Below are 27,312 nucleotides of genomic sequence, written 5' to 3'. Positions count from 1 at the left end.
GATATGCAAAGGAAACTCAATGACCTCGTCCATTTGGGTAACCGAGTGGGCATGCATGTCAACAGAGAAAAGACAAAGTCAATGCGAGTAATGACTGCGGACCGTACTCCATTTAAAATCAACGGCCAATCAATTGAAGATGTTGACACCTTCACCTACCTGGGAAGCAAAATCACACCAAATGGTGGAACTGACAAGGATATTGGCAACCGCATCAACAAAGCCCGTGGAGCTTTTGCCATGTTAAGCCCAGTGTGGAGGTCTTCCGCATTCCGTCTCCAAACCAAGATCCGCCTGTTCAACGCGTGCGTAAAGACCGTTCTCCTCTACGGTTGCGAAACTTGGAAGAAAACGGTCCAAACCACGAACAAGCTACAGGTTTTCGTAAACAGATGCTTACGCAATATCCTAGGGATCCGTTGGTTTGACTTTGTCTCCAACGAGGAACTTTGGCGCAGAACACATCAAAAACCTGTAGCAGAAACCGTAAAAGAACGCAAATGGAGATGGATAGGACACGTTCTAAGGCGTACTGAAGACGTCCCAAAGGAAGCGCTGACATGGCACCCCGAGGGCGGTAAACGAAGACTCGGCAGACCGCGAGAGACATGGCAGCGCTCTGTGAAAAAGGAAATGGGCCAGGCGGGGATGTCTTGGGCGGATGTCTCTGAGCTGGCCCAAGATCGTAAAGAATGGCGGCGCTTCACTTCGGCCCTTTGCTCCCCAGCGGTGATTGGGAATAAGTAAAAGTAAGTAAGTATTAATAATAATATAAATTCTATTAACTGTAGTATTTTATATTATACATTAACATTGGTGGTCGGTCGTGCAGGATATACGACCCCCAGTGAATCGCGTTGGTCAAGATTTACTGCCATTATAACAACATGTAACTCTTCCGTCGCTGCAATAAACATGACAATTTCCTTTAAACTGCGCTCGAGCGATATTTCTCCGCGAGTCGGTAATTGTCGTTCAGTGCAGGCTACAGATGCTCTCACAGTCAAGTGGACGAAAGACGCTTGTACTACTCTAAGGATAACAGTCATACAGAATTTAAAGGAAAATATTGAGAGGAATGGGATGATACGGAATGTTGGTATGCCTGTCTGTCTATAAATAGATTTATATGTGGTTATCAATAATTATAATGGCATTATGTTCTTACAAATGGCTTTATTTTATCGAAATCGGTCAACAGGAAAATCTAATAACGAGTATTAGATATTTTGAATTCATAGGTACATTCCAGGGAAAACATTTAATCTAAAGCTTGCGGTCAACGGCTACATGAGTATAAAACTAAGGCTATATTTTTATTTAAACAGATACAATATACAGGATCATGCATAATGAACACTTTCGCGTGGCATCATTAAAATTTTATTCACCAAAAAATGTAGCGAAAAGTTAAAGCGTACGTTCGTTTCAGCATTTTAAATATTTGCCGTGGCCCGGCGCGCGGCGGCCGAGCGCCGACGTGGACCGAGTCGCAGCGCTGAACCACACATTTTTACGCAATATTAGGGATCCGTTATACCTAATTCATTATTAAATTTGATAGAAGTGTTTTATTCTATTATATGTACCTACATAATTACTATACGAGTCAAAGGGTTGTGGATGAATTGACCGATGAAGTTGAAGTATGATGACAAACGGCTTACGGTTAAGTAACTTCATTAGTAATATAATAAATAAATATAATTAGTCCTACACCAAAATATAAAAAAAACACTCATGCCTTGTACTAATGTACTCCTTTGCGGGGTAGGCAGAGGTGCATTGCTGCAAAATATTTAATTGATTGATATTGCAAAAGTGAATTAAGTTCCTATGTATCTAGATTACAAAGGTGCTCATTATCACAGTAAGGAACCCCCACGCCAGCACACGCGACGCCGCGCCTACAGAGGACCACGACTCGTAAACAAACCGTTATTCAGGAGTTTTAAATCATGAGGCATTAAAATATTTGCGCAGTGGAGCGGCCGGCCGGATCTTTGATGTGGGCACCGTGAGTGCCGTGTGTACTTACCTGATATTGTATGTTTGTGAGTAGGATGTTTGTGACTCTAATGCTCGTGGCTCTACGAGGTAGTAAAAGGCAGCTCAGAGGCCACCCTTTGCAGTAAGTACATACTTTGTGGGATAGGTTGAGGTGCACCTAATCTAAGTATTTATATGGCAAATGCAATAATATGCATGTTTAGTTTTTAAATTATTAAAAGTGTTGATAAACGGGGTAATCAATAGGAGCAATTAATGAACTCTAATCGTATTTTGAAAAGTAATAATCGATTGAAAAGTAATAAGCGATTGAAAAGTAATAATCAACTGAAAAGTAATAATCGATTGAAAAGTTTAAGAGCGTGACCATAACTCTATTCTATTCTCTGTGGGGGTGTAAGTACCTGTACCTGGCTCTCTCGAATGGAAACGTTGTGCATATCCCCAAGGTCTAAACTGCCTTCCTAACCTTGGACCATTAAAACAAAATAAAATTCCTAAAAAAGTGTGCAAGTGAAATGTACAAGTTGTCTGTTTGGCTCGCGCGTGCTCAGTGAGTGTTATTTGCACTCACAATCGGCTTACACAAATTAATAACGTTTTTACGCAGACCGCGCCGAGTTAAGCGTGAAATTATGTTCACATTTCCGAATAAAGGTGATATTCAAATATTTTCGTACAATTTCTGTAAAATCCTCGCATGAGTTTCGGGGCTTACAGAATTAAAGACTCTCGGTTTAATTATTTTCTCTTCCGCTTTATGACTGTAACAACCAAAACAAGAATAATTTATGATTTAATTATTTATCTCAGGCATAACAACAACCTTCATTTCTACGTATGAAGGTCCTTCTGGGAAGTATCGAGTGAGTCACCACGGCCGCGGGGCCTACACTCGCCGCCGCCGCCGCCGCCGCCGCCGCCGGTCACACGCGCACTTTGCCTCGCGACACTTGTTCCATACGAGAGAGCCACAAATCCTACACATTATGCAAATAAACCACTATCCTTTTACCAGTGCCCTATTTCCCGAAAATAAAATATTTTTCTAGTTCTATTCCTCCGAATACTAACTAAATATCTGGCCGAGGCCTTGGCGCGCGGCCAGGAGGGGACCACTTCGCTGATAGAATTATGTGACTTCTTCTTGACTTTATTAAAATAATACCAGTATTTAGGAGGTTCTGTCGCGGTGTGTCGCCGGATTTCTGCTGACATTCCAAAAGGGATTCGGAACTTTTTAAAAATCGTTTGATTTATAGATCATTTTACGTTTGGCTCAAGGGAAAGCTGACGAGGCAACTCGGAATCTGCTTTTTGTGTTATTAACTTACGTATTCAGGTAAACAAAAACATTGTATGCTCAAGTAAGCGCATGAATCAGCAAAAATATTGGTATGTTCATAATATGCATATTATTACGAGTGGCATTTTAAAAGTATTTTTTGCCAATTTGTGAAAGATTTTATGTAACAACCTATGCTGAAAATGAAGCTCAGTTTTGAATACCTTGAGATCTGATTTTATAAATATAATAATATCAATCTGTTTAATTACTTAATTATTATTAAAAAAAAGTGAATGCACAGACATAACGGTGCAGACATCACATCACTAAGCATTCTATTAATATCTACTCCTGAACCGATGGCTGATATTAATGAGATAATGAGTTAGTCCACCATGTTCAATTGTTCACAATCCACAAAAAAGGAACAGTCATATTTTAACGTCTTAAGAGCCATCTAAGGGCGAGTAGACATTCCACCCCGCGTCCACGTGATGAGCACTCGAGTGTCCAGTGCGCTATCAGCCGCGCGCGGAGCTGGACGCGCTCCAAGCGACTCGGCGAGGCTGCGCGAGGCAGGCGCGCGAGCGAGTTGCCTACCAATGAGGACCTTATCCGTATGCTACCATGTATGATATCCACACATAATAGAACATGCAGGAGAAATTGTTTCTATTCACCATTGTACGTATTCGTACGATGAACGTACTATCAGTGACTCTGCTAGTTTCCATTCGCCCCTCCGCCCTCAGTCCCTGTCTTGTCCCTCGCTCTGGCGGCTCCTCGGCCGCGCGCTGAATCTAAACTAACGACCACTCCACACTGCACACACAAACCAACACACCGATACCACCCTGCTGTTCCAACCTCGCCCCTGTGACCCACGCAATAAGAGCGATCCACGCTGCTGGCTCCAAGGAAGTTTAGCCGTGTTATATTGTTTAAAATTGAATAAGAAACCGAAGTGAGTGCAGCGGCGGCGGCGGCGGCGCAGTGATCAGCTCGGGACTTGTTAGCGCTATGCTAATGCTGTGTTTATTTATTTTACTTAACTTGTAAATTATAGAAGAGATCTAAGATTCTGAATTATAAGATGTTATGTTTTAGCTCCAGCAAGAATTACTGGTAAGTGAATAATATTTTAAAGGATATTTTGAATTTTGTCAATGACCTAGTCGAATTAACAGTACAAGTATCGTAACATTTTTTAAGGCGCATGATGCAATCCTAAAAAAACTAGGTCAGTTTCATCTCCTCACTATTATACAGGGAGTCAGAATTGACTTCAGCTGACTCATCACTCTACCTTGCTGATGAAGCGATGAAGTGATACCGAGGCTTATGTAATAATAATAAATAAATAATAAATAAATAAATAAATATGTGGGGACATCTCACACACGGCCATCCGACCCCAAGCTAGGCAGAACCTGTGTTATGAGTGTCGGACAGCTGATATATCTACACAAATACATAGATAGATAGATACTAAATATAAATATCAACACCCAAGACCCGAGTACAAATATCTGTCTTTAAACAAATATCTGCCCCAGCCGGGAATCGAACCCGGGACCTTCGGCTCAGTAGTCAGGGTCACTAACCACTACGCCATTCGGTCGTCAAATGTGTGTGTTCGTAGGCCGTACAAACGTTTCCTCATGTTAAATAATGTGCTTTCCGTATTAGGTACGGAATTCTTGAAATGCTGATTCTACCAAACTTAATTGGGATCTCATTTGCTTAGTAGCTATCTTGACATAGGTAAGTATAATATTTTACCCGGAATCTTTATATCATCAGAATTAATAATGATTCGGCTGGTGTATAGGTATTTCATATTCAAAGTGTTTGCGCTGAGGGGTATAAAAATATAGTGTGTATACCTATGTATTTTGCTAATTGTATCCTAAACAACAACTTTATTAAGAAGGTACCTAACCTTAATCTACAGGAACCGACGACGCTGACGATGATAGGGTTTTTGAATATAATTATTGTGTAGTGTGTCCCTCTACACGGCAGGTTACAACGCAAACGAGCATGCTCTATTAATATGTGTAACCCAGATAATTTAAAAATTTGACTTGCGTTAAGTAGATGTAGAGTGTATGAAATGTAAATTATGTGGTAGACAGTCAGGACATTTCGAAATTTTAAATAAATCGCATCAAATATAAGATTAGGTAGGTATGTGGGATGTGAAATTGGGCCCACTGTTTAATAACATGAATTTTTTTTTAAGATCTGATTTATTTAGTGGGCATCATAGAATGCACTTCACACTCTATCCACGTTACACGGTACTTAGATAGTGTCAGTACGAGCATGCTCGTTAGGGCTCGTGTATATCCGGCTCGTGTTATCTCTAACATCAATGAGTTTGACAAGTTAATGTGCTTACCGCGGCGCTCGGAGCCTCTATTATGGAGATAATCTAATGCCCGCCGCCGCCGCCGCCGAAAATCACACTCATTTTGGAATTGTCAGCAACACACTCCCCTATTGGTTGTGAATATTGTGATAGAGATAAAAATTTTATGGAGGTAAATGTTTAAAATGAATGAATATTTTAATATTAAGATGTATATCTTAAATGTTTATATTATGAAGTCGTTGATTGTTGGTCACACAGCCTGTATCATGTCCCTTCGAAATGGATAACCGTATTACTTTTGTATATATGTAGATTTTTTGAAAACGCTGCAATTTAATGTGCTTTTTACGTTAAATAATGTTGGAATGTGACGATGACGACGAAAGAGAAGACTAGGAGTCTGAGAGTTTGGAAAAATTTCTAAAATGAAACAGATGAATAAAGTAACTAATGCCTTTATTTACATATTCACATATAATCTGTAACAGTTATAATAATAGTATATAATCTTATGTATAAAGTACAAATACATATTAATTTACTAGTTTCATTCAATTTATGGATCTATCACAACATTGAGTTTTCTTACAAAGTATCGTAATTGAGTGAATGTCGTAGTGTAGCTGTTGCGACCACAAACACACACACGCACACACACACACACACACACACGCACACACACACCCATACACACACTGTAATAAACTTTACCTTTTATTGTCTAACATGAAAATAAATAATAATTTATAATGGTTAAATCTGAAGTTCTAGGCGAGTTAACATTATGACTCATAAAAACAAACATTTATAGACATCTAACTATACTTATCTGCTTATTTAAGTAAATTTATTTAGGACAAAATAACGGTATCGTAACATAATTATTATAAACGATAGTTTGTGCTTCGCAACAAGTACGCATTACTCAAACAAATGCGAATCATCAGCACACGAAATATACACAGATAGGAAAACATTTCAAACATGTTACCTGAAGTAAACAGCATAAAATAATATATTGAATCATGGCTTATCAGAAAACCTTCTTCCTCATAAATACAAAACAAAATAGATTTGTTACAACGAAAATTATGTTTGGTGTAATTTCAACTGAAATTCGAGTAAGTACTTACTCGTATTATGTTCGCATTAATTTGAGTAAATTCTAAAACTAGTTCCTTAACAAGTACGCTTTAAGCTTTATTTATGTCGGCAATGGTGGATGGACCTATGGAGTTATTAGTTAGTACTTAATTTTATTTACATCATAATCAGAAATGAATTAGGCATGTCAATAGTTATTTCATACAATCACGAGTAACTTATATTTAGTTTCGAAACACAATGTCTTAGATCCAGCATCATTATCACGTCAAATCAACTGAATTAACATTACATTTTACATTATAAACCAATAATTAATAACCACGCGGTCTCTCGTCATTATAACCGAATCAGCCTCCACTCGTGAGTATGGATTCGTCACAAATTGGCACAATCGCTCGCAACCACCGGGACGTGTCTGGAGCATCTCCTGTCGGGAATATCCTACTAACTAGTACATAGTACAAGTACTAGTTGTACTGTAGTTCAGCAACTCTCTGCGTGTCTTCATTAATACCTGAGATATCAAGTTGCGAGCGCCGTCGCGCGGGCTCGGCGGGGCTACTTTAGCTTCACAATAAACAAACGACCTAGAGCTGACGTCATCCGTAATCCGTACGTTTAAAACAACTAGATACAGTCATGGTTAGCGCAGGTTTCGGAAGCTAGAGCGATCCCCCGGGGCCCGAGTGAGCGCCACATTCATTAGCAACGAGTGTAAGGTTTTGTTTGTTAGTTAGCAAATGTATCAAAGGTATCTTATGACGAGCAAGTTTCCCGTATAAAGATATTTACTTTAGCGTTTGTAGTAGACAAAGTGCGACGTTTTCCTAAACAAAACTCCACATGAAGTCTTACTTAATTAACACACATTCTATCTTATTGAATTCAAGGTTTTCTTTTATAAATGGAACGAAACTCTTGACCGTACTAAATAATCCGTAGGTCGTCCACCATTGCGGGCAGTCCGTGGCACAGTTCAGTGACCCCGCACAGTTCAGTGACCCCGCGGCGATCATAACAGCAGCAGCAGCGCGGCGGCGAGCAGCGCGGCGGCCTGGGGCGCCACTGGGGACAACACACACGGAGTTACTCAGGGAACAATGAAGAAACGAATGTGGATTAAGAGAAGATTAACACTTGGACGCCGTCGATGAAGCTGCTACGATAACGGCCTAATTCGATGATATATGTAGACAATTCATTACCAATGTCCACTTTTTAGCTAGAGTTTCTTGCACCCATTCTTCTCCTAGAATATAAGAGCCCCTTTTGTGTCGGAATGGGAAGTATGTAGTTTTCTTTTCTTTACATTCTTTTTTTCGTTTCCGATTATAGAACCACCTCATCAAAGCATTTACAGTAGGGCAGCACACATGTCTCTTTTGCTGTCCATACCTCGTGTCCCGGCGGAGTCGTCCCCGGTGACGGACGCGGGGCGCGGCTTGTCCTCGCGCAGCGCCGCGGGCTCCGCGCCGCGCGCCCACACGTCGTAGATGGACGCCACGCAGCGCAGCGCCAGCTGCCCCGACGCCGGCGCCGGCAGCGTGTAGCGGAGCGGGGGGTCCGTCTCCTGGAAGAAGGGGAGTAGGTTAGAGTAAAGGGTAGGTTGGTTTTGGGATACTGTTAGGTGTCAATCAGGCATATGGGGTGCACGAATGGAGCTTTCACGAGAAGGAGGAAACAGGTTATTGTTGCTTTCGACATACGGTTCGGTGTCAAACAGGGATATGGGGTGCACGAATGAAGCCTTTACGGGTGCCGTAACACCAGGACAGTCAGAAACATACGCTAATTTGTTTGACCAATCCTTTAACCACGGCGACAAACCCTTGACCAGCGCGATTGTCACCGACACGCAAAGAAGACAAACCATCACTTAATTCCTACAGAAAAACAAAAGCCAATCGCCCACCTGCTTACTGCTCCCATCCCTGACGTCATACACGGTATGATCCGGATAGAACTGGTCGCTGGTATAGCTGAGTCCTCCGCTGGTGTAGCTGAGACCCACGCGGTAGGCCTCGGCCTCCAGGACCGTCAGCTCCAGGCGGCTCCACGCCGGCGCCTCCGAAAAGTCCAGCTCGGACGCCGGCGCGGGCGACACGTGCTCCGCTATCTGTGGGGGGAGAGGTTGGGAGTAGTTGGCGAGTATGTCTAAGGCTGAAATCAAAGTTGGGCTGCTCGTAAGTATGTCTAAGGATCAAAACAAAACTGGGCTGATATGATTCTTTGTAATTTGTGACACTACATGTACAAAGTAAATAATAAAATATTCCTCCTACCTACCAAAAATTACGATATTGAATGATCATAATATCGAAAGTGAATGCTGACTATTATAAATGATTGAAAATGTCCCATTTGGAGCCACTTGACTTTATTTCAATATTGGGTTAAGTGGTCAAAGCGTAAACCTAATATGAACCGTATGTACTTTCAGAAATCAACAAAAAAACTTCGCTCAAAAGAATAATCGCTCAGAACTAACTGGGAACCAATTTATCCACATCCAAGTTGCACACGCGCCGCGTACAAAGAAGTCTTGCTGAGATCGACGCGGAACAACTGTTGCAACAAGCCGCGTAACTTGTCGCGAGTTGCTCGCGGCGGCGGCAGCGCGCGGCGTGTTACGCCTGTCGGAGTTTCTTTGAGCAGTCGACGCGTCGAGTTCATCCTTTATGTTGCTTGTGCCATTGTGCAGTGGTAAACATTTAATTTGAGTCTCTTATTTTTGAGTAACTAAATTTCAACTTTGTTTGATTGCAAAGTTGTTCTCAAAGCTTTAATTGTTTTGTAATAGGAACCTTACTTAGATTGAGAAATATAATTTTATACGGAAGCAACAAGTTTTGAGCCTTCAAAAGACTGACCGTTTCAATTATGAAAGTTCCAAAATAAATATTTCTAAGAGAAGAAAAACAATGCTCTGGGGTTTCCCTTTGTCTCGTCGAATATTGCCATATTTCTCTGATGTCGTTTAATTAAGTGTATAAAAGTTGTCGACAAACGGCTCTTGTTCCGCTTCTATTGATTAAAGTTCGTTATCCGTATCAGCTACAGCTATACTTGCCTATAGCTAGCCCTTCCTCTTGTTTATTGCCTACATCTACAAGCTCGCAAGTCTCTAAGTTTTTGTCTTATTGGATGAATGGGATCCCTTTTCTGATCTATATCCTTACATTCATTTTGTGAGTACCTACTTCTTTCAGGCTACTTTAAAAACTCTTGTTTACAACTAAAGTTAGATTTCAAAGGATTTAATTAGCTACAGTAAGAAATAAAAGGTTTCTTGTATAATTCTCTTTCGAGTAGCTCCTGTTCCGTGTCTGGTGTCCGCGCATGGTCCAGGAGCAAATACCTACTTTTGTCGGTCGATATTAGAGTGGAGTAGTCAATGGTCCAGCAGGATACTTGCATTGTGTCAATCGGTAGTAGGAGGATACTAGCCTTTTGTTTCGCCGTACTTGTCTTTTGTCTGGGTGGTTTGTGTTGATAGATGTTCCAGGAGGTTACTTGCCTTGTGTACATCTGTAGTCCGGGAGGCTCATGTTGATTGATTGTCTGGGCCAAGAGGGTACTTGAGGGACCTTATGGCTGTCGGTGGTCCAGGAGAGTACTTGCTTTGGTCGATAGTCCAGGAGGGTACTTGCCTTTATGTACATTATACTTGTTGCCTTGTGTCTAGGAGGTACTTGTGTCCGTCGATGGTCCAGGAGCTACTTGCCTTGTGTCCGTCGATGGTCCACGTCAGGTTGGCGGGCGGGAAGGCGCCGTCCACGGAGCAGTTGGCGGTGATCACTCCGCCGCGCACGTAGCTCGCGCGGGACACCCACAGACGCGGCGCGCGGAACGGAGGATCTGAAAGAACAGTTATTCATTTAGAAGACCAACCAATAAGACACTTGTGACATACTTACATATTGATCATAGACTGATAAATTTTGCTATTTATACAGGGTGTTGCGAATTTCAGGGTTAAGTATAATCTTCAAATGAAGACAAGTTAGTTAGATACGGAGCGGTGTGCGAGACAAAAATCGACCAATGAAGAAAACTTCGCTCATGTAATTTTATTGGAAGATTATTGCCCCACACACCACTACGCTAGCCTGCTCCGCCCTGGTGGACAGGGAACCTTAAAGGGTCATTCTGAACAACATTAAATATGTTAAACGCCTTATGATCAGCATGACCCATCACGTTCCGTGAAGGAAGGGTTTTAGGGCTAGTCCACCACGCTGGCCTAATGCGGATTGGTGGATAACGCCTTTTAGAAAGTCACTTTTGAAACCCCTGTAACAACAGAACTACTACATAATATAGTACATACCGACGATAGTAAGCGGCGCGGCGCGGATGTCGGTGTGGAAGAGCGGCGCGTCGGCGGACACCTCGCACGCGAACACGCCGGACAGCCGCCGGTGCAGCCCCACCACGCGGACTGACGACGCGTCTGATGCTGATAGCTGTGAGGGGAGAGGTACGGTCAGCAAGTAATAATATATGTGTGAATATGGGGATCTCTCAGAGCCGCCGGTGCAGCCCCACCACGCGCACTGACGACGCGTCTGATGCTGACAGCTGTTGGGGAGAGGTCAGTCAGCAATATAATAAACATGTACATATTATTATGTGGGGATCTCTCAGAGCCGCCGGTGCAGCCCCACCACGCGGACACTGGACGCGTCTGATGCTGACAGCTGTGAGGGAGGGACTTAGTGAGGAACTGGGTGCTTGTTGGTAGCTGGAGACCAGCTGGTATATCTGGTATACAGTTATCTTATATCTCCAAGCCACGTTTCAAGCTTAGATAAATGAGGTTTGGCATTATTACTCCAATAGGTACTGGAGGAGACTCATGTCCTGCAGTAAATTATTACGGGGCATTCGTTGCGGCATGTATGTATGTTGGTGTTCGCCGACATCTGTCGGTGACAGACATGTGAACTACGTAGATTAGTTTCAGTCACCATTGAAAGGATTGGCTGATCAGATTAGCGCCAGGCGCTGAATGCCCAAAGTATGCCGAGCGTACGCTATAGATATCTTGCGTACGGGTAATGATTGCATGGAGAAGGTTGGCGACAGAATATTGTGGTGCTACATCGAAGCAATGACAGAGTATGGTGCTACTTTCTAGAGTTGTATCTGCATTACAATCATTAACTGCCTATCATAAAATTGCAGTCACACTCACATCAACAGAAGCCGCAGCCGGCAGCGGGAACACCATGGTGGGCGGCATCTCGCGCGGCACGTAGCGGTAGAACTCCGTGTCGCCGCGGTACCAGCGGATGGAGTACAGCGCCGCGCCCTCCAGGTCGTAGTCGCAGCGGAGAGACACCGCCGCGCCCTCGCCCGACAGCACCCCGCGCGGGACAGAGATGGACACGTTGCGGAGAGACCATACTCCACCTGTAAGAGAGAGATGGGGTTAGGTTTGATGGTTGGGTCTGCGAAAGCAGGAGGTTCAAAATCTTAGTGCTAGTCATAAAAAGTGCCCATACCAAGTATGGATGATAGATGAGGCATTGTTTATAATGAGGACATGAATAGCATTAGCATTTTAGTCTGCATGGTATGTAAACATGTGTCGTTGGTTTTAGAAGAAAGTCTGGAGATGAACTCTGCCACAGTATGAGTGGTGCCACTGTAGTTTGCTGAATGTTTACACTGGACGCTTGGCTAAGTCCATAGTGCACAAGGTTTACGGAAGATGATAGAGTTTACATAATACACATTGTTGTTGTTCAAGGGGAAGATTTACAAGTTTCCCTTCACTGTTACAAAATTTTGTTTGCTAGTTTGAACGAAAGAAAGGAAATGGCATACCAAAGTAGGTAGTTTTTGTACCACGTACGCTAAAACTTAAAATGGTATCCTGAAAATAATAATAGTTATATTTATTATCGCTAGGTTACAATGTGTTCCAAACGAAACGGTCACCGTCTCAACATATATGTCACAGAAATCTGTGACATTATGTTTGGGTTTATTTGCTATGTCAAATTTGTAAACCATATCAGAAATTGACGCAACATAACTGCGATAAACAATAACCATATCTGTAAATACAAAATTGGGCACCCCCAAATGAGCCGTCGTTGATAAGTAGGAAATCCGTAATGAAAGTGATTGAATCTGCTGCTGGCTGATACGCGCCGCATTGTCACGTCACTAATAACGCTCCCAGCACAAACATCAATTAGTTCACGAGCTGTGCAGTAGAAGCCAACAGTGTTACACGTCTCTGGTCTCTATGAAATAGTTCAATTCCGCTTGAAAATCCTGAATCTTCAGCCTGATTATGATTAATATTATTTAGGGTAAGGTGTGTTATATCCACGTTGGTTCCAAACAGATATAATCACTTGAAGACGTTTTTTAACCAAATAGTAAATAATTTTTCACCTCAGTTGTTTCTGCACTACATTTGGTAAAGTTTTCGTTCTTATAGTATTTGATTTTTATAATTATTGAGGAATGATTCGAGTTGCCATACTGCCCCGGTACCTCCACTGGCTAGCCCCGCGCTGCCGCCGCCGCCGCCGCCGCCGGGATGACAAACAAACTTTATTACAGACTCGCTATTACGTAGTGTAACGAAGTAGGTACGCCGACTACTAGCTACGTAGGTAAATGAATTGTTTCATAGGTAGAGATGGAATGTAGCAAGGAAATAATGTAAAAAATAAATAATACCTACCTACTGCTGTAAATAATTCAATATAAGGTAGGTGCTTAGTTTTTTTTTTAATTTCAGAAGTTATTAAAGTTTAATTAAGTAAGATTACGCAGTTCATTGAATAATAACTACACTTTACCTAATCCTAGTTCTAATTAACTTGGTTCAAACATGAATGAAGCATATTTGTTATTGATAAATTACCTATTTAGAACTGAAATTAGTTCCAAACAAATGGTTCAGACACACATGATTAGCGAATAGAGTTTGCTGTTAGCAAAAAGCTTTAATTAATAAACTGCCTAATATTATAGACAGTTTATTTAAGCTTTTGGCTACAGCTCCTAGATATGACCAAGTGGCAACAATTCTAGAATCTATCGTTTGAGAACATGAAGGCAGATCAGAAAAACAGATTTACTGAAACAAAAGAAGGAAAAGCTATTCCCCAACACGCGTAATGCCAGATGAAAGTGCTTTCGTTATGTGCAGAATACATAATATATTATGTTGTTATTATGTAGACACAGTCCTTGAAGTAACGTGTAAGTAGTTGTGAAAAAGAGAATAAGTATAGTTTTATTATTACTTAGTTATTTGCCAAAATAAATATATACATAAATGTTACACCCTATTAAAAATAACAAAATAGAAAATAAGACGTCTGGTAAGAATAGATTTACTCTAATTGATTGCACAGAGCTCTCGGTTGCCAAAACTAGAACAAAACAAAAGTAGGACAAAACCTGATTACAAGTTGCGCGCGTATTTTGTTAACTCTATTAGTATGTTGTTATGTTCTGACTTCTTCAGCCAGTTCTGTGCAACTGTTTAGGAAACTTGGCGAATATCTGCAGTAACTTGCTTTTAGATTTTATTACAGTATTTTTGTTGTAAATATGTTTTTGGGTAATTTGGAACTGTTTTGCTGGATACCTACAATGATGATAGCTACATTGGGATAGTGAAATGAAGATTACACTTCCTCCTATCATTTATATAAAAATATAATATATTTTTTTCTCAATTGAGTTCTTTTGCAAATGCTATCTTACATACGTACTTTATTACGTCAATAGATGGCGTTAGTTTACGGAATCGGCTTCACTTGTCGCTAGATGGCGCTGCAACGAGTGTTCTAGATCGCGGCGACTCATTACCTCATTAGCGGGACTCGAGAGGCAGAGGATGAACTAATCGACTGCTATCGACGACAAAGTACTGCAGAGAGCGACTGCAGCCGCGTGTCGGAGACAAACTATTACCTAGTTCGAGCTGAGCTCTCATGTAGGGTATGCAGAGGTGACTATGTTGGAGCCACTAATATTATGGTCCCAAGTCCCAAGGGTATTACCGATCCTGTATAAGTATTTAAAGTCTATAGTTTTCACATCACAGTTAATATAATTACAGTAATTTTTAATTTTTGCTTGATACACACACGCTTTTTTCGCACTAAGCCTTCTGTCATAGGTAGACCCCTTTTTAGTAATGAAGGTGACTTTGGTTTGTACAGTGAGACTAGAGTCATAGCCGCTGCCAGCCTGCACTCTGTGTAACATCATGTATTAATCAATATTTGGCTCAAAGCTTCATTGTGCGTGAGTGCTTGTATTTGGAATGTGTCCAACATTTACCAACAACCACGCTATAATGAATGAAACAAATAATAATGCAATTAAATACGCAGTTTAACTTTACTGGTTCTGATGAATTTCACTATGTCAAAAGTCGTGCGTTGTAGTCTCGTAGGGGTTAAATAATAATAACTTCATAAGGTAATGAAAAAATACATACATACGAATTGAGAACCTCCTTCTTTTTTTGAAGTCGGTTAACTATTTCATTTATTCTTTAGAATATTTGTAAAATAAATGTCAAATATACCTACTAACAACCGAAAAACTTATAATAATAAAGACACATACCCTAGATTGAACAGCAAACAAAACCGAACCTGTTAATAATAATACTGTGATTGTTGAGGTGAGCGTAGTGTCTTACTATGATACTCTATTCAGATATATAGGTGTTATAATATTACATATGTGTCTGTGAGTTTGTTTCAAGTTACAAATCTGAAACTGATAGACCAAACGACTCCTACGTTTGTTTTTTTTTATTATTATTATTGTATCTTGGCTATGCACCTTTATCCTCATTTAAAATTAAATTAAAGAGTCTTTATTGACACCATAACAGCAATATTAGTTAAGTTAACGTTGAATAAATGGTATAGGTACGAATAGTTTAAATAGACATACATTCTTCGAACTGGAATGTTCAGGGAGAGACCTTTGCCCAGCAGTGGGACAATAGAGGTTAAGAAAAAAAAAAAAAAACTTCGAACTACTATTATTTCCATTCGTATTCACATTGATATAATTTATTTCATATTTTCCACGAATTACATATTTTTGTAATTATTTTCATTATTTATTTCAAATATTTTTAATTTCGCAGCTGTATTTACCAGGATTAAACGAAGAATTTGACAATTATTTAAAGGATTTCATTGAAAAGGTGAGTTATGTTCCCACACAGTGAAATACGTACCAATGTCAACCTCATTTATTTATTTTAATTACTGTAGGTACTTATTGATTTGTTTGCAGCATATTATTATAAACTTGAGAGATTACATTGAAAGTTTATAGAAAAGAATAGAATAGAATAGAAAACGTTTATTATCATACATATACACAGACAAAGTAGAAAAAAAACAATATTTTAAAATGAAAATCTAAGATAACACTTGTGTTTACAATATGTTGTCATCGTTATTGTATGATAAAAGGGGTAGGCTCAGCATAAGCTATGCATGTGACCAAAAGGGCACAGCACAGCGCTGACAGAATTTATAATAATAGGCTAACATTTACCTGACTATTGAAAAAATAGCAGTAAAATTGTTCTCTCGGATCGCAGTTCTGACAACTGTTCGCAATATTACTAGCTACAGACTCCATAAATATAATATTTTCTAGCAAGTCTGCATGAATTTAATGAACTTTATGTTTTCGCAGTTGAGATACAAGTACCTAGACCTACTGTACGTAGGTCTAGGTACTTGTATCTCATTATAAAATCCGTATGTTACATAATTATGATTCACAACATCCGTTGCGGGATGAACTCGACAGAGCCGTGGAAATATTTGACAGGGTTCATTTTTGTCAAACAATAAATATCTAATCAATACATGGACCTAAAAATATGATAGTTTACTTCAATCGCATATTCTTTCAGGACGATATTTTCCCAGACTTTGACACAATCATTCGTGAAAACATTATGGTAAGTAATTATATTGCATTTAGTATACCTATTACTACCTATGTATGTATGTATACTGTCATGAGTAAGTTGATGTTAAATAGTAACCAGATGTTACCTTCCAGCACCCCAACTCAACGGAGTATGTCAACTTAGTACGGATTATGCAGATAATTCATCAAAAGGAGGTTACTTTATATAATTTAAATAATACTGCGTGAAGTGCCATTTATCATTGCCAGTTGTAGCTGTCCTGTGCTTCTGTGATTGTTCTCCTGTACAATTAGAAAATAAAAGTTTGGGTTCATCATCAGCCAACATACCTAGTGGACCTAGGATCCTAACGAGCACCACAACAGACAACACTCTATGCTCTGAAAGCGTGAATTATAAAGTTATTATTATCATCTTTCAGATGGCACTTAGTTATGGAACTGGAGTAGTTTTAAGAAAATCCGGAAAGGTGGTATAATTTTATGTATGATTTTTCATATCTATGATCATTCGGTTGAAACTAACAACATACTATAAAATATGAAGATTCCATCATTTATGTACATACTTTCCAATATACAAATAAATAAATAAATAATTAAAAAAATAAAGTAGTTAAAAATAATGAACTGAATTTTACGATTCATGAAAAGAACCTCCTCGAATGGCGATTGTCACAACCTTATCTGTCTGGTTAATCCTTCAGTGAAGAGAAAGTATTCACCAGACTTTTGACACTATAGCAATACTAGGCATTATCCGACCGACAAGCTAAAAAGAAGAGACAAAATTATAATTACAGTGTTGTTTGATGTCGTTGTTGAAAGCCGGTACTGGAAGGTTACTACGAGTATATTGACGAAAAACGAAAGAACGATAGCTGTCGTGCAATTGGTAATACAGCAAGAGTCGTGACTCGCACAGCAGCGCTCCGACACTTCATTTTTATCATAGAGTGACCCCCTGGTCACTGGATTTTGAATCCGTGTATGTGGGCGGGCCCACAGCATGTGCGTGTGCGAGCCCTGCTTCACCAGCCAGTATAGCCAGCTGGTGAATATTAGTAAATGTATTAAGAAAAAATCTTCGAGCAATGAATGAACTCCAGTCTTGAGCTAACTTGTGCAACAAAATTAATATCACCTATCATTAAGCAGGAACTAAATTTAACATTGATCCTTTCATCCTGTAACTTGAACCCGCCCGGAGTCGGGGTTGAGTCCACTGCGATCCAATCTCGAACACCCAATTATACAGGTTCTAAATCAAACATCGCCGGACCTGGTCCGTCCAGCGCGCTAGACCCCCGGCCCGGTGGCGCCGCCGGCTGCGCGTAGGTCACACTGTCTGGACGGACCTCTGTCATCTCAAGTCTAGAAGATGTTGATTTAATCATGTTTGAGTTGGCAATATTAGTTGGAAGGTGAGACGTTTTGCTTAACTGTTATTTGGAACTGTTCAAACATCGGTAAGTTTCTTGCTTGCTGAAACTCTGTCTTAATTGTACCGATTCTAAGTATTTCAAGAAAGGCTATAAAGTTGCTGAGACCGAAACTAGGTCTACGATTGCTTGTGGAATTTCTGACAAGCGTTATCTGTGAATCTAAGCTCTACTGAAGCGTGCGTGCGTTTGTTCGCGTCAGCGAACAAACTTTGACTTTGTATTTGAAGTAGAAAGCGATTGGAATCTAACCTAACGTCTGTGGAGTTGCTAGTGTGACGACCAACATAAATTCAGCTTCACTACTTTTATAATGCCGCTGCCGCCATGTTAGCGTTCTGTTACACGCTAACCAACTTTCTAGGTGTTATTTACGACTATCTAGGCGTTGACGCGTAAACAGCTAGAGACAGTATTAAAATGTTATTGTTCTCATATCCTTTCCTCGCCTCTAATAATAATTCATTCGTAATAAACTCATAAAAACCATTCCACAAACAGAATTCCCGCGCCCACTCAATAGCGGACTACAATGGGCCGCGTAATCGGCTTCACCTGGCAATAAAAGCTGTAATTTTCCGTAATTTACCGAAAATATCTCTAAAATCCGGGACGAAATTGTTTCCCGAGAGTGGAGACTCTTAATTCCCGTGTATAATGACGTCACACGCCGTTCGGGCGGGTAATTAACCGCGCGGTCGCCGCCGCGCGCTCGGTGGAACTGCACTAAGCGATCCCATGAAAACCGCACTTTCGAGATTATTTATTAATCTCTAGAGTAGCAATAATAAATAAGTAACTATGTGTATTATTTCTTAAAAAAACTTTTGAATCTGAATCCTAGACATAGGCTTTCCATAATGCTAAAGTAGAATAACTTGATGATTAAACATTATTTTCCGGCATATTATTATATTCATCACAGGGTAAAACATAATTAAGTAAATACACTCACGGGCAATGAAAAGGTTCCACTGAGAAAAATACCAAATTACACTTTAACGAAAATGCTAGCTTAATGATGCCTTCTGCAACATTGAAGTACATTGATCCCTATCTATGTGATGATGATGATAGTAATTTTAAGTTTATGTATGTATATGTGTATGTATGTAATGTATTTATGTATGTATCATGTATATAATTATTTATTTATATTGTATAGGTATAGTTATATTAATATTTTGGTTAGTTACTCAATTTAGACCATCTTCTATCGTAAGCACTACCAATCACTTTTTCAACATCACCAAAGGTTAACTGGTAGAAAATGCTGCTAGCATTAAGTTCGCCTTTGTACCAATTTATTTTGTGCAATAAAGAATTTAATAATAATAATAACAGAGCATCAGGATATTACCAACAAAATACGGTACAAATTTTTAATGAAATGTTTGAAAAAATTGGGGTCGTTTGGTGTCGGCATTTTGTGAGTGGAACTATTTCATTGCCCGTGAGTGTATTATATTAAAACCCGCCATAAGTTCCAATTGCGTCAACTCTTTAGCCATCATTCGAGCGATAATTACCGTCGGTGCGGTATACACTGCCGCTCCTAGTCGGCGGGTTGACCGGCAATTAGCGGTCAAACTTACCTGGATACGCTACTGAGAGGTTGTGGCCAAGCTGAGCGAGTGCCGTGGTAGCTCTTTGAGAACTTATTGGCTTCGTTAGGCATCGGTTTAAGTTTTTATCCGCACAAAGATATTTTATTAGTCGTATTTACAGAATGTCTCATTAGTCAACGTTGTGCCAGTAGGAGGTGATAGAAATCGTCATTATTTTGTTAAAATAATGTTTTGAAAATTCACCCGGCCATAAAAAAAGTCAAATGTCACTAGCTACTTTAAAAACAAGGAGGAACATCCGTATAAATAAAATGACTTTGTGACCTGAATTTATTAAACATAATTTATATTACGTATCTATAACAATTTTAAGTGCTGAAATTAATAAATAACTTAGTGGTTTAGTGGTGTTGAGTGTAGCACTTGTCTACCGGATATGCTAAAGTAGGTACTAGGTAGTTATTCAAAATTTGTCATAATAATATATTTTATAATTTTCAATGTAAATAATTGAACAATGGTCATTTTACATCAATTTATTACTATTAGAGGTGGTACTTGACCTCTCTTAATACCGCTACTATTAATAAACGTTCTAATTGTATTTGGAAAATTAAATTTTACATAATTATTTTTGGCGACGATCAATATTATTTTGTATGGCTCTTAAAAACCTAATACATAAACTAATTTACTTTAAAAACCAACCGATATTTTTGAAGTGACACTTATCTATCTGGCAGTCAGTGACTTATATACTGATCTGACGGGTTAAGTAACGGTGACACACCCAAATTCACCTCTATTAGAATTATTCACCGTCACAACAAATACTTGTTGTATTCAAATTGAATTCCGAACGAAAAATGACATACGAAAATTATACAAAATAGACTAAAGTTAATTCAACTTGAAATAATTACGAACAACTATTGACATTCACTTCCAACCACTCCCTTCACAAACAGGGCTGACCGTGACTTTCAAACAGTTCCAAAGTTAAAGTGGAAGTCAAAGTAAGTGAACACATCAAGAGAGCGGTCCGCTCGACCGACACCGCCTATTAGCGCTGACCGACTTTGCCAATCGCCGTTTAGTTAACCAACACTAGTGACGGGACAGTAGTTGATAGATTACGTATCGATAGTTCTGGAAGAGCATTATTGGGCAGTTGTGAAATTGCAAAGAATAAAATAGTTTCGTGACTGAGGCCCAGCTGAAAAACAGCGCTGCTGTGGCCTTAAGGTCTATAGCGCATTCGTAATTATTTATTTATTTTATGATTGATATACCAAATGTGAAATTTTGTAGGTATGAGACATAATTTATGTTTAGGAATATTTCTAAACTATGGGTATATTCTGCCCATAACAATATAATATATGGTACCAATAAAATAAAAGTTATAAAGACAGCAACTTGAACGATACTTTTTAGATACAGTTTAATAGTAGGATAATTAGTAGGTATATTTCAGCTTTTGGAGACTACAGAGTATTCACTGTAAACAAGTTAAAGATAATATTATGATGGGATTGACTGAGAGTCGAGCTAGTCCCAAACAGACATCACTAGTCGAGTTTGTCAATCGCCATTTAGTAACCGACACTTTGTTTATTGAACTCCGCCAGTCGCCGCCGCTCGCTCGCTGTGGAAATGTAAATGCAAAGTTCCCGAGTGTTTAGTCATTAATTCCTTGTTTGAGTTTGTGTAGTGAGTTGCGGGAGCGGTGGGGCGCGTACTGGCAACTACAAAGTGCCCTTAACTTTTAATCCAATGAAAGAAATGGAATAATCCCGATAAAAGTGGAATCTGCCGGATGTGTCCGAAATCATTTACTTACTTACCTTAATACCGTTACTCGTTATTTATGCTTTTTGCGAGCTTCAATTCCCCTTAAAAAATGCTCTCGTGGGAATTCCTGAATCAAAAATGTGTCAGCATCCTGCATACCTTATATTTATTAAAATTTTAAGGAGTTTTTGCGTGAAAGACTAATCCTAATAAACGTTCGCTGTTATAATAATAGTAGGTGTTGCCAGTGATTTTAACATAGATCATATAATATATTATATACTACGCTTTCTAGGTGCACCCAGTGCGGCACACATCAAAGTTAACTAATTAAAGCATTTAGAAGTGAACTTTAGTCCATAATATTAAAAAGGTCGACAACTCGTTGACTGTATTTAACTTTGTTCTGAAACTTTGTACGGTATTTTTGTGCTGTTGTTTAACTTTGTGTAATTTCGAAACGTACTACTAATTAAGCCTACTACTGTAGGTTTCATTGTTACAAATAATTAAATTAAATATTTTTATTGAAAGTATTCTTCTTATGAATGCGGCTTATGCGGCGATATGGTTCGCAACCTATCACGTGAGTACAAATGTGCTGCGAAAAGTGGGTGGTTCGCTTTGTGAGCCACCTCTGACTACCCCTTCGGGGATTACAGTCGTGAGAGCATATGTATATGTATTCTTCTTATAAAATGTCATCATTCTTAACTGGACAGCACCAAAGACGTGAAACAGGCAAACACAGACATATTTTGTGTAATCAATACGACACAAAATTGTCATTTCAACATTTCATATTCCAATTAAATAGTAAAAGTCCTAGAACATGAGCAGGAGGCAGGACCACCGATAGAAGCGACATCAAACTGCACAACTTCGCCAATACTGAGTATTCGACGAGACATTCCGGGGCCGAGTGTACTCCCGGGAACGAATATTACACACGGCGACCATTCATCCCAGCTCGCACTTCATCTAGAACATTTCATGCGACGATACAATCTTATTTCCATCGTCCTAAAGCCCATTATACAATGAGTCGCAGTTGAGCTACGGGACAAAGTAATTTGAAGCGGACTCTATGTGTAAAGTTACAATTGAAAATGTTGTGGAATAGGCTCTTTAGTTTTATGACAACCTGGTAGTAGTTTTGATGAAGCCATATGAAGGTATTTAATTTCAAGTTGACAACTATTTACGTAAAGTTATGTTAAATTACTGAGCGTAATATTTTGTAAAGATAAGACCCACCTTTACTAAAAAAAATTAAACACGAGAATTGTAATTTAAGTCATGAAGGCAACCTTATTAAGACTTCGCTCGTAAAACCGAAAAAAGTTCTCATTAGCGAAGAGTGGAGTAATTTTTAAAGCAAAGAGTTTTTAATCCCGAGCCATTAATCACACACAACATATTCGAGCTCTCGCCAGTCACTTGGAAAAAGGGTTTTTGTAAAAAAAGAGCATGCTAAAGGCTATTTCAGATGCATGTGATAAGAGTGAAGCTGAAATTAGAGTATGATACCAATTAAATTTAATACAATATAGATGTAGTACTTAATTAGAAAACATAAAAAATAAAGAAAACTGTTTAAAATCGTGATAAATGATGATATCACCCTTTATTGTGGACTTGAATGATTCTGTGTGAGTAATGAGTAATTGTATTGCGATTATTGTTTTAAATTATATTTATTGGTTTACCGCCTAACCATTGCTTAATTTTATAAGTTTGCACCTTATTGCATAATATGGTAGATTGGTAGACTGGTGTGTAGGGAGCCTTAGAAAGGGTTGACTACCGTCAATTAATCCAGTAAGTACTGAAGAATCACTACCTCGGTTTTATCACCTTTTTTACTTTTTACCTTTATTACCTTTGTTTAAAGCTTACTGTCAATCATTCTACACCTGCAGCCTATGGGTGGACTTTACCCAGCGGACATACAGCAACCTGCGTGTCCAGTATAATAATGCACTGAGGGTTCTGTTGGGGCTGCCGTGGCGATGTAGTGCTTCGGGGATGTTTATGGAAGCAAGTATAAATGGTTTTGCCGCCATCATTAGGAACAGATGTGCATCTCTGATGGCTCGCATCCGCTGCAGTACCAACAGCATCCTCAGTGTCTTTGCTGATCGATGGGACTCTCCATTGACTCAGAGATGGATGCGGTTACACACCAATTAACATATTCTTGTTGTATATATATGCCTACTAACACTAGATGTAAGAACATTGTATTACTAACTGCTATGGACTTCTTGTCTGATAATAAATAAATAATAATAATAATTATTATCAATTTAATTGCATTCTAAATCTTCTATCGTCTCCGTAAAATAAACAAAATGTCTTTGTAGTAGGTTTTGTAAAAATATAGAAATATTTTAAATATATTTAATTTTACTTTTCAGAAAAGCTCTTATTCGGTCGGTATGAATCAGTTACAAAGTGAATTGGGGTGCAAGAAACGATCCTGTCCGAGCGACGCAATAATGACTGTTTTTTATATACGTCCGACGCTCTCTGGGCAGTCAACGACTGACGCTATTCTGACTGGCTCTGGCCCCCGAGTCCGCGTTGTTTTATGGGCTACAAGGTAACAAACCTTGGTCACTCTGCCTGTAATGTAACATATATATATTAGCCGATGAATCCTTCTATTCAGACAACGCTCGTGCGATGCTCGCGTGGTGACGTCACGCGCAGCGGCCGCCGGCACATTTGACGAGCTCTTAATTTCCGCCCGACCCGACCGCCGCGCCGCTCACGCCGCTCTGCCGATGTGCCATCATTATTATACACGAATTCTTAATAAAATATTCGTAATGTTGTTTTTGATGTTGTACAACATAATCAGCCAAGAAGCATTTGTGATGGACATCAGGCGTCTCCCAAAGATCAAACGTCATTTTATACATTTTATATCTTCTTCTCTTTTCACACACAATTATATTTATAAAATTGTCCAAGGTTTCATTGATCAAAAATTAACTGAAGTTGGTACCTACTTACTACTACAACACATTAATAATTGCAATGATGTACGCTAGAGTAAGGTTTCGTTGCCTGTATAACATGCGGACTCCTGTCACAACTCACGCCCCGCATTAGCAGCCGCCGGAGTGACGCATACGTGCCGCGTGTCACTGACTCGTTCACTCACTGGCTCTAACTCATTCACTCACTAACTCATTCACAGCCCTTTCAGCGCGATGGAAGCTTTAGTACGGCGGTAGTGTGATTGTGATTGTGTTCCACTCGCGAATCACCGGCTGAGAGAATGACCAAACATGGAATAGTTTTTCAAAACGTTTATTTTTAGGCGGATTATTATGATAGAACTGGTTTTGTGGGTACGATCAAAATGTCACTAGGAAATTTATGTAATACTAGGAGGCCCCGCGAGCTTCGCTTCGCCTTAAAAAGTTTTTCCGTAGGAATTCCGGGATCAAAAGTAGCCTATCTTGTTTCTCAGGATCTAGACCATAATATGGTTATTAATATCATTCAAATCTATTCAGTAGTTTTGGCGTGAAAGAGTAACAGACAGGCAGACAGACACAGTTACTTTCGTATATAAGTAGTAATTATTAATATTAGTTAGGATTAGGATTAGTTAGGATACTCTTCAAACCTATAATAAAATTGTGTTCGAAGATTTTGGTAGTAAAGGGTTACTCGTGATTAGTAGTAGGTGCACCTATGTCGAATTTAGATTTGGTTGCGCCTTTATTACGTGAATGTAGTCAGCGGCCCGATTCCGGTGACTCTGGATATAATCTCCATGGTCGACGATAATGTTCTATTACTGTAAAGTATTTTAATATAGTTTACTCCATCTCCAGCCAAACAGAGAAAATGTATAAAAAATCTTGACACTGTTTATAGCCCGAGCTGTCGAAATTGCGCCCCCTGGTTGCAAAACGCACAACGCAGTGACACAATAACCCCCCCCCCCGCCCCACACACACGACCGCAGCTCACAATAACGACAAAATTATCACATTTTTGTATTTATTTTTACACACAATTGTGGTGTTAATCTTCACAGACGTTAATGGCAGGCTGGATTTATTTTAACAGCATTTTGTACTGAAATATGTGAAATAAAATTCATATGTTTGTAAATGGGCGTTTGTTATTTAAAGCCATAAAACGCGGACGTAGTTTATGTCATATGTATTACAATCGTAACTTTGCATTGGAAATAAAACACACGACTTATGGGTTTAAATATCCATTTATGAATTGAACGGATAAACTTAAATCTAAAGAAATAATAAAAAATTATATATTCTGAATAAGAGCTAAGTTACAAAATGGCATGTCATTTAAATATGGATTCTCTTGTTAGGTGAGTGACCTGTGCGCCTGAGCTATGTCCCAATTTGTGAAAGTCCAGCCTAAACTTTATAATAAGTGATTATGAATTGAAACATGTTACTTAGGTACTGTATCTTCGTTTTTATTACTATCAAGAACATTCGAAATTAAATTCGTCATTATTAAAGCTTGTTTTACTTCCTCATTTAGGGTTATTTTAAGAATTCATTAAAGTTTTATAAAACACAGTCCAAAAACGGTCATTGAATTAACATTTGAAACGTGTTAAGTTTTAATTTCATTGTTCCCGCCACCGGAACTCAAATCCGTTTCGTGTTATCTTTCACTCTCTGTACCTACATATTTAATATGACCCTAAGAGGGTTTTACATAACTTTCATTATTTAAGTAGGTTCTGTTGTTACGTTAATTTTGTGTTTGTTTACTTTTCAATACAAGCTAAAATTGTTTTCTCAAGATAATTATAATAACCAGGTTGGCAGAAACCGAAATAGTTCGTTAAGGGTCGGCAATAGGCAATCGAGGGTTGGCATTGTCATAGAATTATGTAGTAAATGATGCTCTACAGCCGTGAAAAAAATCACACAGGTAGCCGAAGAGTCTAGCTAGGTGCTGAATCATTCGAATTTAAGTAAATGCTTATATGGATAACTGTAAATTAATTACGAAAAACCAGTAAATCACACTCCCGTATTGTAACAACTGTGTCGTAATTATCAAGAATTTTCATATGATTCTTATCAAATTATAAAGATAAATGCTTGGACTAGGCGCTAAATACCTTGTTTTTTAATAAACACACACCTATTTTGTGTAAATTAATCCCAAACTTGAGCAATTTTTTCCCCTCAAATCTTCATACAAATATCTATGGCGGCTTTCTGTGTTATAAAATCATAAACACAAGCGACGTTTGACTCAGTCGGCCGGTGGCCTCCAAAGAAGGGTCACGTCGGTTTAGGCGGCACTGACAGCTCGCGATCTAATTGTGTACAGACACAAAATCACTGCACATTGGTTGTCATTGCACTTTTTCAACTTTTATGACACCAACCTAATTTGATTTGAAATTGAGGAAGCATAATTCTTATACTATATTCAATAAATTAGATGATAATGTTTTTTATTAGTTAAGTCCATGGTACTTCTTGATTAAATTATAATTATTAATGCCTAACTAAAACTCACTAATATAAAATTAAAATTAAACTAAAAAGAAGATGCTGGCCAGATCGCTGCCACTGTCGGGTAGGGTACCCAAGACGCTGGCCGCGTTACCCCGCTATATAGCGATGCTTAGCCTTTGTGATAGGTAAGTGCCAGCCCTAGGGTCCCTTGAGACTTCTATTAGTCTGCTGCTGATGTTTTTAAAAAGCTGACGTGCCTCCCCACGGCCCTGGGATGAGGAGCAGGAATATA

General features: G+C 39.2%; 1 protein-coding gene across 1 annotated transcript in view; it reads right to left on the bottom strand.

The window, feature by feature from the left end:
* Window positions 1–7,388: 7,388 nt before the first annotated feature.
* The window catches only part of LOC105382944, a 153,397-nt gene continuing 133,473 nt past the window's right edge, over window positions 7,389–27,312 (bottom strand). Inside the window, exons 2-7 of the mRNA XM_048630806.1 lie at window positions 11,980–12,197; window positions 11,113–11,248; window positions 10,507–10,640; window positions 8,695–8,898; window positions 8,178–8,352; window positions 7,389–7,847 (exon numbers count right to left, since the gene is read on the bottom strand). Of these exons, the coding sequence (XP_048486763.1) occupies window positions 7,795–7,847; window positions 8,178–8,352; window positions 8,695–8,898; window positions 10,507–10,640; window positions 11,113–11,248; window positions 11,980–12,197 (920 nt within the window). The 3' untranslated portion in view covers window positions 7,389–7,794. The remainder of the gene's footprint in view (window positions 7,848–8,177; window positions 8,353–8,694; window positions 8,899–10,506; window positions 10,641–11,112; window positions 11,249–11,979; window positions 12,198–27,312) is intronic.

Source organism: Plutella xylostella, chromosome 27 (genome assembly GCF_932276165.1).
Source record: "Plutella xylostella chromosome 27, ilPluXylo3.1, whole genome shotgun sequence".
NCBI classification, from domain to species: Eukaryota; Metazoa; Arthropoda; class Insecta; order Lepidoptera; family Plutellidae; genus Plutella; species Plutella xylostella.
Note: the sequence above shows the minus strand (reverse complement) of the source record. Positions and strands in the feature narration are given on the sequence as shown.